At 40.4% G+C, this 14113-nt stretch overlaps 1 protein-coding gene across 19 annotated transcripts in view; it reads left to right on the top strand.

The window, feature by feature from the left end:
- The window catches only part of PTPRD (protein tyrosine phosphatase receptor type D), a 3982777-nt gene that overhangs the window by 3642607 nt on the left and 326057 nt on the right, over positions 1-14113 (top strand). For all 19 annotated transcript variants that reach the window (XM_069230134.1, XM_069230131.1, XM_069230149.1 and 16 more), the window contains 2 exons: positions 6322-6591; positions 12707-13288. In XM_069230134.1, coding sequence (XP_069086235.1) covers positions 6322-6591; positions 12707-13288 — 852 coding nt within the window. The remainder of the gene's footprint in view (positions 1-6321; positions 6592-12706; positions 13289-14113) is intronic.

The raw sequence follows: 14113 nt of genomic DNA, 5'->3' as shown, positions 1-14113 counted from the left end.
AGTGTTCCTTAATTGTCCCCTGCTTTACTTGTTCTCTAGGCCAAATTGTAAAGGGGGCTAGTAGTGATAAAGATGGTGCAAAGTAAGAATGATTGTTAATAATTTACATGCTTGAATCTACATGAAGATGGAACATTCAGATCTCATCTCCAACATCTGTTGTTCCCACTTTTCTCTTTGTTAAAAATATGAAGTTTTGTGGAGAGTTGGTTTTAAATGGAAATATCATTATGTCTCTCATACTCCCTGTGACACCAGCATGTGTCAATTGACAGATATGGGCAACTTTTCTGAAGCAGGAACATTGATCTTTAATTGCATGCTAACTTAAAAAATGTGTATAAAACAATTAACCAATGTGTTAATGACTACCGTAACACTCCCTGATTTGATTTCTGTAAGCCTTTAATTCTCTATATCCACTAATCTCTAAAACCTGTAATTCCCTTTGAAGTGTGATCATATTAAAACTTTGAGAATTAAAGGGGAACCTCAGCTGACATTTCACTTTGACTGATGAACATTATGGGACGCTTTTGTGTTTCTTGATCCTCTGGGGTATAGCAGAGAACAACATCTTTATATACATAGTGAATGCCTTCCTGGGGACTGCCATGTTTTAGGGTGGTGTATGCTGTGATGCAAGGGATCAACCAGCCAAATACCCAATGTTTTATGAGAGGAATTAGGATGTTCCTCTGCTATGAGACCTCTCCCTTGTCACACAGGAAATCACACTTGAACATTCATTGGCCCCATTATAATAAAGGGGGATTTTAGAAGGTAGGTTTCTCCTCTCCAGGGATTCAAAAAGCATAATAGTTGGTCCCTATTACTTTACAAAACCAAGACAATTTTACTGCCACTTTTTGACTGGAGTTCCCCTTAATTCCAGTTTCCCCTGCTACTTCCATGTGTCATTGTAAAGTTGCCTTGTAACAACGTCAGTAGCTAACATCACATCTGCTCTTCATCTCCACAGTCTTCATACTGTGAAATGTCAAACATCCTCAGATATAGGCAACCTGCCTGTGCTTCTACACTTTAAAAGGAATGCATGTATGCTCATTCTCAAAGATTCTAGGGTATTTAGAACAGAATCACCCTCAGCATTCTTCTATATGTTCCTATGTGCAGGCTTTTATTTTGCCTAGTATTTGGAATACACGCATTATTAAAATTAGATGGTTAAGTGGTAAGGTATGCTTGGCCCTCAATTTGACAATAAACTAGTAACTGAAGTTGATATATGCCTAACTACCTTCTACTTTCTTCAAACATATATTTGGTTGTAGAAATTAACAGGGTATTTAAATCCTTGGGCCCTCTTCTTCTTTTAGACTTCAGCTTTCCTACAGACCTCAGAATGTCATAGCATGATTTTTATTAGATACCATGATTCTAGAAAATCAACGGAATAAGGAGATGCTTAGTAATCACTTAACCTTCTCAACTTGAATCATCTGATATGACTCATTACGTCTTAAATTCAAGGACTTAGTGGGTACTGTCAAATGCTCTGTAAGGAGCTTGGCTTTGAGTTGAATTGACAATGTGGATGGCACGGTTCTAGCATTTTTTGGGGGTGTCAGTGACATATGGAGTCCTGGAAGGTATTAAGATGATAACAATATTGGCATCATAAGGTTTTGAAGAAAGGTATGCACACTCTTCGTGTGAATTGTAAAATTGCCATTGGGTTTGCATTTCTAGGAAATACATGGAGTTATTTTTTATTTTAGAGTTACATGGTCTGCTGGAAAAAAATGAGTTTTCCTACAGAAAGTATGATATTCTTCCTATTTTTGAAGCCTCTTAAAACCACTAACTGTATGCCTTTAGCTAATCTGTAACTGATCTCCAAGTAGTATTTCCAAGCACATGTGCCTCATCGGTGAGCTGCATTGTCTTCATGATCAATATGATCCAATCTTCAGTTGAAATCTAGTGAAGGGACTTGAGAGTCAGTTTACTTATTTTTATAAGGTAAGGATTTATATTGACCTAGCAGCTCTTTATCATTCATTTTGCTTTAGTAATGAAAATGGTAACAATCTCTGTTAAATAACATTGTGCCATTTTCCAATCCTGAAGAACTATTTCTCTGCATAGAAATGTGCTTGTCTTTCTGACGGAACGGAATGAGGTTTTTGGGCAATTATAGAAAAGGTATATATTGTTGTGCAGTAACTGATAAGGGTTTTGCAGACGTTTAAATTGTGCCCGTTATCAGGAGCACATCACCATCTGTATTAAGCAAACTGATTGGGTTTTATTTCATATTTTTGGTAAAAGAGATTTTTGAAAAATTAACCTTCTGTAGTGAACTAACCGATGAAGTGTGGATTTAGTTCTTGCTCAGTAGAAATGTCCATGTGATTAATTTGAAGGGAATTGAGCATAGGTAAACTGAATTTGTTAAATTAGGACCCAAAAGTTACACTGTTGTTTTGTTGCAATTTAGTAGCACAGTTCTTCTTCATAATCTTCCACCAACTGCAAACTCAAAAAGGATGTTTTAAAGCTCTGGCTAAGCAAGGGCGAGTCAAAGAAACAATAGAGAGAACATGCAAATTAAAAGTCTGAAAGCTTGAAGGAAGAGATGGGTTTTGAAGTGTTTGTGAAATATTCTGAAATAAGTTTGGAGGCAAAGAAACCTCTGTGTCATGGGAGGCATATATATGGATGTCATGTTTTACCATCTCCATGGCCACTGAGGTCACACAGGTCTGTCTGGGCCCTGATCACAGGAAATAAGCAATCCTTCCATCGTTTACATTAAGTTGCATTTTGTCTTCATATGCAGTCTACATTCCACTGAGATTTCTTGTGTATGGTCCACTTTAATATGAGAATTTTAAGGTAACCATCATTTCTTCAAGATTTTCTGAGACATTTTGTCATAATTGGTACAATGGCTTGATTGCAGATTGTGTTTTCATGTTGCAGATTCTTAGTGAGACGTTATGGGTTTTAGTTCAATAATGATAATAGTAAAAGTTGTCCTTTATGACTGTAAGTGTTTGTCCAATGTGAATACTTTAAGGAATGGGAAGTAGTGACACTCTGATAAGTTGCTAAAAAGGTGCTCATTTTGGCCTGGAGAAAAGCATGTTTTCATAGAATACCACCATGTTGTGCATCATAAGGAACTACAGTTATGGCCTGATGGATCTAAAATAGTTGTCAGAAAATATTACCAGCTTTGGCAGTGTAAGCCTGTAGGTACAACCTCTTTGAATTGCAATTGGCCTAATCTAGATACAGACATTGAAACAGGGTGTTTTTCTATTGACCAAGTGGCTCACATATTTTGGAAGATTTTTCTAGGGCTTGAATTTTTATTTCCAGTGTCAATGGTTTTTGGAGAATCACTTGTTTCTTCAGTCTGTGGCTAGTTAACTTTCCTTTTTTCAAGAGATCTACCATATCAAAAGCAGTAGAAGATATCTGATAGATTTGATCCAGGATGACTGATGGATCATCTGCGGAATAAAAGCAAATTCAGTGAAAGCATGACAGATGTCATAAACCTGTAAATTTGTATGGTTCCATATCCAGGAAAATGTATGTATAGAAGGCTGGGCAACTCTCTTAAATTATAATCCTCTCTGTAGGTTATGAGTGTGATCTCACCATTATGGGGCCTATTACTTTTTGATACTAGGTTTTTGGATGTGCGAGAATAGTAAGTAAATATGACTGTGAGGATTTCTCCTTATCCATCATAAAGTCATAGCTTTATATTTCCTCAGTGGATCATCCTATTTTTGTTTGTGATATATGTACAGTCCCCTAAAGAAGCATTTGAGATCTTGATTTTCATTTTGACAAAACCTATTTAAAAAATAATGGTTCTTGGATCATCCCACTGAGTTAATTCAGTCTGTGATTTATTTGTCCTGCACAACTACCAGTGAGTCGTCTTCCCCTAAGAATTTTGAGTCAGAAATTTAGTTTGTAATAAACTTCCACTGACTACGAAAAGGTGATTTTGTGTTTGGCAGGCTCTAGGTGATCCACATCAGTAAAATATGCATTTTGATTTGATATTGCTTATGTTCATTCTGTAATGTCGGATTGTGAAATGCCAAACGTTAGACCTTGTTTAGGGTTATTTTCTCACCAGTACCACAGACAGAGGCACTGTATTTGCACTAGCCAAATTCCTCACCAATGATTAAAAGTATGGGCTTCTTGGGTGTTTTCCTGCCCTTCAATGGTTGAGTTGAAAAACACTCCTAATTAATATATACCTTTTATCAACCTTAAGCTTTTTTTCTCATGCAGCCGTGCAGATCAAATCAAAGCAAACTAGGCTCCATCATTCCAGGTGTAGTCACTTGGTATACATCTGAATGTTGGATTCTATTCTCAGTATATTTTTCTTCTGCCATAGTTGGGGTAAACTGTAGTTCAGTAACATTCAGTTAGTGTTATCAACTGCTAATTAGTGTGTTATTGACTCCAGAGGAATTAGTACTGTTTCAAATAAGATGCACACAAACTTAAAATAGTGCACCAACTTTAAATACATTTCTACTCTGAATTTTGATGTAACACTAGAACACTATTTCATAAGAGGTAATTATTGCCACTTAATTAAGCTGATCTTTCTGAATCGTGTTTACATTTAGAGTCTAAATATAATAGAGAGATTTTCTAAGTAAAGATGATTTTCCAAATGTTTTTGAGGGTTCATCGTTCATCCCTACTCTTAGTGACATCCAACCTGGACAGAGATAAATGAGATTAAAGTGATCCTTGATTTAATTTGCCTTTGTGGACTAATGACCCTTTGATTAATCCATCAGATAGAAATATACAGTTATCTTGCATAACAAAACTCTGTCATAGACAGATATACCATGGTGCATCTCTGTTTTTGCAGGGAAAAAATTGTGCATCATTGATTGACTTTTACAAACAAAATGTTTGAAATATCTTTAGGCCCCTATAGCTTGGGCAATAGTACACTGCTAAATATATTTTGTAAGTTCATCAGTAATTTGTTTTTGTTCTTTGCTTTATCTTGCAGTGTGGCATTTCAAATTATTGTCACATAAACTTCACCTTATTAGTATATATTATGAAGAGCTGTTTTCTAGTGAGCACATCGTCCCTTTTTTCAGGCTGTTGGACATTTTCACAGAGGAAGGACTGTATTGATGAAGAGCAGGCATAGAAGTAATGATCAAATTTCACACCGGTACTCTTCATTACTGTGCTCCAGCTGTTCATTATCACAGTCCAAATTTCCCTCTTCATGTCTCTGTTCTGTGGCAATTTATTTTGTATCCACTTGTTTAGTGTTTGGAGATATGGTTGAGCATGATGGGCTGGTGTATTTACCATAAGATATGAAAGGGATAGAACATTATTTGATTACAGACAAGTTTCCTGTGTCTGAGGATGATCTCTTTCTAACTGAGAGAGCTCAATATGAAGGTGATAAATAGCTGGACATCAAAAATGGAGATTACCGGTATGTAATCTGGTCATCCACATCCACTCCACACTCCTTCTATTCCCACTCTTCTATGGTTTCAAATATCAATTTCTCACATTCACCTAACCCTATTCAGTTTCTTTTGCCTTTCTACAGAGTTCATTGTTTTTCTTTATTGTTTTTTTTAAATTGAATTTCATGCCTATGTTTTCCTAAGCATGGTTGTCTAGACCTCAGTCATGTGCTTGCCTGCATGCCCAAATCCAGTGCTTGTACTGGGTTTGCATATTTCTTTTTACGTGATTATATGCCTATGTTTTTCCCCTGTTTGTTTTGGTAGTAGTGTGAGGTCTTGAGGCTGCATCCACTTTGAGTCTGAAAGCAAACAAAATTGCACTTTCAATGTATTGTAGGTGGTGTGTTTCAGGGTTTGTGATGTGACAATGTGGTTAAGCACATTTATCCACATCAACTGGAAGAACGCAGCATTGAAGTTGGCCTTGGTACACAACTCAAGCATGCTGTTGACCCTCCAGTTCTTCTTCCGATATATATGTATGCATATATACCAATATGTATGTATGTATAGATATATAATATTAATGTCTGTAGTGCTGCATGTTATATGTGTATTGTACAGTATTTAGTCACTTGTGGAGCCCTGGTTCTGTAGGTTTGACTTCAATTTCATTTGAATGTGTCTAAGATACTGTATTAAAACATATATAGAGAGTGATGTTTTGTATGTTATCACAACAAATTAGTTTTGTTACGAGAATGTGTTTGTACAGTGCATGTCCTATGTGTCTGTACACAAATAAATAATACTCGTTTTGATGATCTTATTACACTTTTTGTGTCTTTAATTCTAGTTCGCCGTGTTCCACCGCGATTCTCTATCCCACCTACAAATCATGAAATCATGCCAGGCGGAAGTGTTAATATTACTTGTGTTGCAGTGGGATCACCAATGCCATATGTGAAATGGATGCTTGGTTTAGAGGATTTGACTCCAGAAGATGATATGCCAATTGGGAGAAATGTGCTTGAACTTACAGATGTTAGGCAATCAGCAAATTACACATGTGTAGCTATGTCAACACTTGGTGTTATTGAAGCCATAGCACAAATAAATGTGAAAGGTATGTATGTGGTTTTACATTTACATCTGTTACTGAAATGGGTGCTACTGAACATTCTCTTGGGTACCCGCCCCTAACTTTACATAGATGCTCTCATAGTTTGAACTGTTGGTAAATGATATGTATCCAATTGTAAAGAAAAAAACTGCATGTATGAATCTACAATAAAAATATTAGTTAATTTCTTCCACATTATTGGGGTACAGATTGATATGTTTATGTCTGCCTTTTTTCTCTGGGTCATAAACATTCTGTTTTGTTATGTATATTTGTAAAGTGCACCAAGGGCTTGGGACGTGGGTCATCTGGTGCTGGGAGTATAATGATTCTCCTTGCAAAACGTCTTCTTGCCAGGATTATCCTGGTATTCAACAGGTGTTGTTACACCTGAAGTAGGTTGATCATGCTGTAAAATTAAAACTCCCTGTGTTGTGCTTACAGATATACCACCCTGTCCTTTCATATGGTTTTCCTATGAAACAGTGTAGAGATTACTCCCAACTTCTCTCCAGCCTAATGGGTGGTTGTAATTGGGTTTGTAATGAAGAGCAGAGGCATTTTTTACATCTGCATCTGAAAAAGCAGTTCTGTTGCCTCTCTGCATATATAATTCCTTCAATCTCCGTAACTGGGGACCTTCACTTCCTTTTGTGTGTATGACTCTTTATGTGGTGTATGCGTGTTAGTGCACATGTGATGTGAATTGGGATGGATAGTAGATGTGTGTGTGTTTGCACCATGCTTGGTGTACCAGTACAGTATGGCTGGCTCTTTATCTCCCCCAAGGAAGCGATACTGCACCCATTTTAACAGGCTGACCAGGCGTGGCTCGTGGCAGGGAAAAGTGGAGGGGTGGCGTGGCGCATGGCGGGGGGGGAGGAGAACCAGAGAAAAACAGTTAATAATACTAAAAAAATAAAACTTACCATTTTTCTGTGCTGCCGCTGCACTGCTTCCTTCATCTTCCATTGCAGGCACAGGCTCCCAGCCTGCCCTGCAGCCATTCCTGATGCTGCTCAGAGCAGCATTAGGATTGGCTGGGAGCACCCAGCCTGGGAGCCTGTGCCTGCTCTCTCAAGTTCGGCAATACAGTGCCGGGCAGGGTAGAGCACAGTGTGCATGTGTGTTTGGCCGGCCTGAGACGGACTGCCAATTATACATTCTCACTGACCTGTCACTATCACGCCTATGGCCCCACCCCTTTTATGGTAAAAACATAATAATCAAAGTTTATTATGATTTTACTATAAATGTTTTTCAGCTGCTGCTTCTGGCAGGGGGCGCTAAACCTGAGGATGACCTGCCCCTGCTTCATTCACCCTTCGATAAGTGGCAGATATTCTGCTCCATATTGGCCTTCAGCAGCATCTATGAGGCACACACAAGGTGCACGATAGGTAGCCAGCACCAACTATGGTCATTATAGTAGTTTGAATGGCTATCAGCAAAATGTGGTCTGGACGCAGCACACCACATGCATATGGTCCTACAGACGTCGCCGGATTGCCAGTATGATACAATTAAATCCTGTGCCGCTGACAACTCACCTAAGTCCCTTCACATACCGATTCAGTCTCTACTCTATAGACATACAGGGCCGTATTTATACTCCGTTTGCGCCGAATTTGCGTCGTTTTTTTCGACGCAAATTCGACGCTAAACTAACGCCAACTAACGCCATATTTATACTATGGCGTTAGAGGCGAATAGCGCCAAAGTTCCCGGAATGTGCGTCATTTTTTAGCGTGAACCCCTTCCTTGCGTTAATGATATGCAAGGGAGGCGTTCCCGTCTAAAAAATGACTCCCAGGCCTTTACGTGGTATTTATACTCCCGGGCAAAAGAGACGCCCGGGAGTGGGCGTGGCTAAAAACGGCGCATTTGCGCCGCTTTTTAACGCCTGGGTCAGGCATGGCGTTAAGGGACAAGTGGGCTCAAAATGAGCCCAGAGTGCCCTCCCCTGCCCCCAGGGACCCCCCCTGCCACCCTTGCCCACCCCAGGAGGACACCCAAGGCTGGAGGGACCCACCCCAGGGACATTCAGGTAAGTTTTTTTTTATTTTTTTTAAATAATTTTTTTTGGCATAGGGGGGCCTGATTTGTGCCCCCCTACATGCCACTATGCCCAATGACCATGCCCAGGGGACAGAAGTCCCCTGGGCATGGCCATTGGGCAAGGGGGCATGACTCCTATCTTTACAATGATAGGAGTCATGTTGATGGGGGATGGGCGTCGAAAATAAATGGCGCAAGTCGGGTTACGACGATTTTTTCGACGTAACCTGACTTGCCCCATTTTAAGACGCCCATGCGCCATTTTCCCCCTACGCCGGCGCTGCCTGGTGTACGTGGTTTTTCTCGCGCACACCAGGCAGCGCCGGTCTGCTTGCGCCGGCTAACGCCATTCAATAAATACGGCGCCCGCATGGCGCTTCAGAATGGCGTTAGCCGGCGCAAAACTTTTTGACGCTAAACTGCGTTAGCGCAGTTTAGCGTCAAAAAGTATAAATATGGGCCACAATGTATAAGAGTGAGTGAAGCAGCTGCAATCTCACTTATGGTGTTTGCAACATAACAGTTTTAAAATTAGACCTACCTCACTGCAGCTCCTCCTCAACCATAACTGTGAGCAATGGAGGAAAAATGCTGAAGCAAAACCTACATAGTTGCAGTTTGACATATTATTGATTAACAGTAATCTGAAAAGAAAAAGAAAAACTTTACAAATGAAATTCAGTAATACAAATAACACACTTATTGTTAAATTTCAACATGCTTTATAAACCTGTATCACGCATCATGCACTCGCCCTAATGCGAACTTCCTTATGTCCCTATCATAGTATGCACGTCCTGATATACATTTCTCACAATCCACTCCATGATCACCAATGCCATGCTTTCCACAATGTTGTGCATCTCCCAGGTTTTCTGTTCCTGGTCACACTTATACGTGGATTTTTTTTTTACTTTTGGGGGAAATAATCTACTAAAAGAACCATCCTGTCTCCATGTCATGTTCTATTTCTCAAGGTGGCTCAGTCTTTCTCCCAGGTGTGCTCACTCCTATCTGCACCTCCTGATGTGCATTCTCTGTTTTTTTTATTTATTCTCTTTGATTCACTAGACGTTTGTATCTGTTTCTACCACTCTTTTCCCCAGTTAACGCACTAATTTCCAACCTCCCCCTCAATGCCTCATCTATCTCCCATGTCTCAAATCTAGCCCTTTTCTCCACTGCAACACTAACACTTCGCATTGGGTTTGTGTTACTTTTGTAACACAATTCCAGTGCAACATGTTGTGGCTGTATTTGCATTATATTGCAAATTAGGATTTACTTTGAAAAGCTAACTATGTTAACACAAAGTACCACTATATGTTGCTTTACACTTCTTTAAGTTCAGTCAAGTGGTGTGCCATGGTTGGTGCATAGGTGTGTTCCCATGCAATTCCCTATCTACAAACACTGGCAGACTAGGATTTGCACCAAAAATGGACACCTTCTCAGAGCATAGGAGCAAGTGTTTAAACTCTCGACATTTTTCTAACTTTCCATACATGCTGCATTGTACAGCACACAATCAAAGTGATACAAGTATTAAAGTATGGTTTTGTTCTCTTCCAGGGCAAAACCTTTGCTTGATAGAACACACACACCCTTGCACAATGGTGTAAGGGTGTATGCACTGGCGTTTGGCAACCTAACGTGCACCAGCACGGGGAGAGAGGAAAACAGCACAATATCTTAGGGGATGTGATGCTTATTTTCTCTCTCTTTCACGCAGTGCAGCAACTTTGCTTTTTCTGTTGTGTGAACATTTTGTAACTCTTCCCCCTCTTTCTTCACTTCCTCACTTTATCACTCCACCGCTACATTTTCTCATTCTCTATAAAACCCATCTTTCTCTCTCTAATACCTAGTGAGCACGCCTCAGCAAAAACTCTTTAGTTTGCACATTCTGAAGTGCACTATCTGCAAAGAAGTTTGATGTGCCTTTCTCTATGATATGCATTATTTGATGATGTGCAGTCAAGTGGATGTGCTCTGCTCCACATGCATTTCCCAAACATTCACTTTCCTGGGTGTAGGTCTTACCATAGGGGAGGTAAGTGGGTGAAATGTTTCCCTGAGAAACACAACACATTTCTGTGGCTTTTTTATATTGGCTTGCTGACTTAATCTCAGTCAGGCAGGTTAAAGCAGATTGTCATTATTGTGGCACATTGGTTTTATGTGAGTTTAGGTTGTATTTTATCATGTGCACAGTCTCCCCCTCCCCTTTTATTTTGTAATGTTCTCATTAGTCCTCTTGCTTTTATTTCATGTCATCCTTCTAGCATTTCTCCCTAATATCCTTCACAACCACAATCTAAGTCTTTCTCTCTGTCTTCTCTCCCATCTCTCTTTCTGCGATCCTGCCCCCTCTTTCGACTTGTCTATCCATCTTTGCCTCTTAATTTCTCTTTACTCTACCATTCTACCTCTCCTTTTATCCAAAAACCTCTACTCCTCTGCATCTACCTTCCTCTTATAGCTCCATTGCTTTAGTTATACCCTCTAGGTCTCCATCACCAATCTCTCTTTCTCTCCATTTCCTCTTTTACCTTCTCCTGAGTTCCGTTCCTCTTGTTCCTTATTAAGCAGGGAGGTCACTTCCTGGCCAGCTGAAGAGGGACAAGGTAAAGGAAATTAAAGATGAGTGTCTGCCATTACCAGATGCAATAGGGTAACAGGGAAATTCCTTTAAAAGCATCGTAATTCTGACTGCTAAAGGCAGTGTGTCTGCTGTGAATGTAAATGTCTATCAACCCCAATTTAAGTAAGAATGACATTTTTTTAATATTAGGTACGTCTTCACTAGATGCATTGTATTTCCGACGGATGGAATAACAGGCTGATTAGGACCACTTTTCCGTAAATAGCATTGACGTTGCATCACAAAAAATAGATTTCTAGATCCAAATGTCCAAACTATTGACTTGTCAATGCTTGTTTACTCGTGCAGTGTTTTTTCATTTTTGCAGCTAAGCATACAGACTTACTTTGTACATTCTCATTTTTTACATGACAAATTCTTCATAAGGAACCAGATTTACTAAGGCCCTGTACTGACTCAAAGCGCTGCAAAGCACCACAAAATGGCACAAAGTGTGCATGGTGTTAACTTTCCAGCGCAAAAGGCATTTTGCACTGGGAAGGTGCCCCTTTCTCAGCACAGACAGTAGTGTGCTCTGCTTTGACTTAAAAGGGTGTTTCTTGTGTGTACATGGGCAAATTATCCTGAACACCAGAAGGTTTCAATGCAAAGCTCAATCTACTAATATAGACTGGGATTTGCATCAATTACTGACACCTCCTTGAAGACGGTTCTAACAAGGAGAGATGTTTTCATTTCGTATACAAACCCATGCATTGTATATGTGTTGAAGTGCACTGCACAAAACCACTGCATGGGATCCTTGCATTGTATGTGTGATGAATTGCACAGCACAAGTCCCGTGCATGAGATCCTTTTATGTTTGTCTAGACAAAGGACATTTTACTGTGAATGTATGCTTCCAGTACAAATCCTATACTATATAGCACACACTGAGTTCTGTGAGCCTTTGCCATGCACAAGGCAGCTGTTTAGAGCACCAGTGCTGGGAATTACAGCAGCAGGCCATACTTAGAACATTTGGCTCTGAGATGTGCTTTCCCCTAGCTCAATGTAGTACAGCAAATGTGGTTGTTGTGAAAAATGCTTACATTTGTGCCTCTGTACGTTGTTGGGCACTACAAGTTACACTTTGTACATTTTGGTGTGTGTCATTGGGAATTATTGGTCACGGTGCACCTTTCCTTGTGAAACAGATAATTCACCATCAATCACACCAAACGTCACATAAATTTGCCATCTATTGCACATCTGTCTTTGGGGATTCTGTGTGTTTTCTACATATGCTGAGATATTTAATCCACAACAACTGCTACATATGCTGCTACAAATTATATATGTCTGGTTAGTGGGGTAGGTGTTACTACATCAGTTGAATGTTTAAGGGGCCATAAGTACAAATAATGCTTTCCATTTGCTTAACTAATACTTCTTTTTTTGTGTTGGTGTTTCTAGCCTTACCAAAACCCCCAGGAACTCCTGTAGTGACAGAGACCACAGCAACCAGCATAACCTTAACTTGGGACTCTGGAAACCCTGAGCCAGTCTCCTACTACATAATCCTACACAAGCCTAAGAATTCTGAGGAATTGTACAAAGAGATTGATGGTGTGGCTACCACACGGTACAGTGTTGCAGGACTAAGTCCTTATTCAGAGTATGAATTCAAGGTTGTTGCTGTGAACAACATTGGTCGGGGCCCATCAAGTGAACCTGTGATGACAAGGACATCAGAGCAGGCTCCGTCCAGTCCTCCTCGTAATGTACAAGCTCGCATGCTCAGCCCATCCACCATTTTAGTTGAGTGGGAAGAGCCAGAAGAACCCAATGGAAAGATTCAGGGCTACAGAGTGTATTATACCATGGACTCTACTCAACATGCCAACAGTTGGACTAAACACAATGTAGCTGACAGCTACATCACCACTATTGGAAACTTAGTGCCGCAGAAAACATATTTTGTCAAAGTTTTGGCATTTACCTCTGTTGGGGATGGGCCACTCTCTAATGACATCAAAGTCATCACTCAAACAGGAGGTAAGCTTGTAAGGCTCTTATTTGTATTATGTAATGCCACTGTCAATATTCTTTGTAAAGTAAAGTATTTACAGTATGTCACAGAATACAAAAGTGACAAATATATTGTGATCGATTTGATTACATAGCAGCATTGTGGACTAGCAGACCTTGGGATAAGACTGGTCTGCAAGTCCTCTGTGTTTCTTTTATTCGTTCATCATTTGTGATTTTAAAAAAGCCATAAAAAGACATAAATGATACAGCTACTATTTTATTAGCTGGCATACGAGCATTGCATTCCCCTTCCAATTTTCATCTACTCATAGTTTTAACATTTGAATTAGTAACTCTTAGAGTAATTTATAATACTTTTGAGTGTTAGAGAACTAAGGCCCTCATTACAACCCTGGCGGTCAAAGACTGCCAGGGCTGTGTTGGAGTTTGTACCGCCAACAGGCTGGCGGTACAAACTTTGGCATTACGACCGCAGCGGAAGCGCCGCCGGGACTGGCGGTTTCCCGCCACTTTTGTCCCGCTGGTTTCCCGCCACTTTTGTCCCGGCGGTTGTAATCCCTGAGGGCAGCGCTGGCCAGGGGATTACGAGTCCCCCTCCCGCCAGCCTTTTCATGGTGGTATGAACCGCCATGAAAAGGCTGGCGGAAAGGGGAGTCGTGGGGCCCCTGGCATGGGCAGTGCAGGGGCCCCCTGCCACGGCCCCATGGAGCTTTTCACTGTCTGCATAGCAGACAGTGAAAAGCACGATGGGTGCAACTGCACCCGTCGCACAGCCGCAACACCGCAGGCACCATTTGGAGCCGGCTCCCGTGTTGCGGCCGAGATCCC

The sequence above is a fragment of the Pleurodeles waltl genome, chromosome 1_1, assembly GCF_031143425.1.
Source record: "Pleurodeles waltl isolate 20211129_DDA chromosome 1_1, aPleWal1.hap1.20221129, whole genome shotgun sequence".
Taxonomy (NCBI): Eukaryota; Metazoa; Chordata; class Amphibia; order Caudata; family Salamandridae; genus Pleurodeles; species Pleurodeles waltl.
This window is presented reverse-complemented; position numbering and strand designations above follow the sequence as displayed.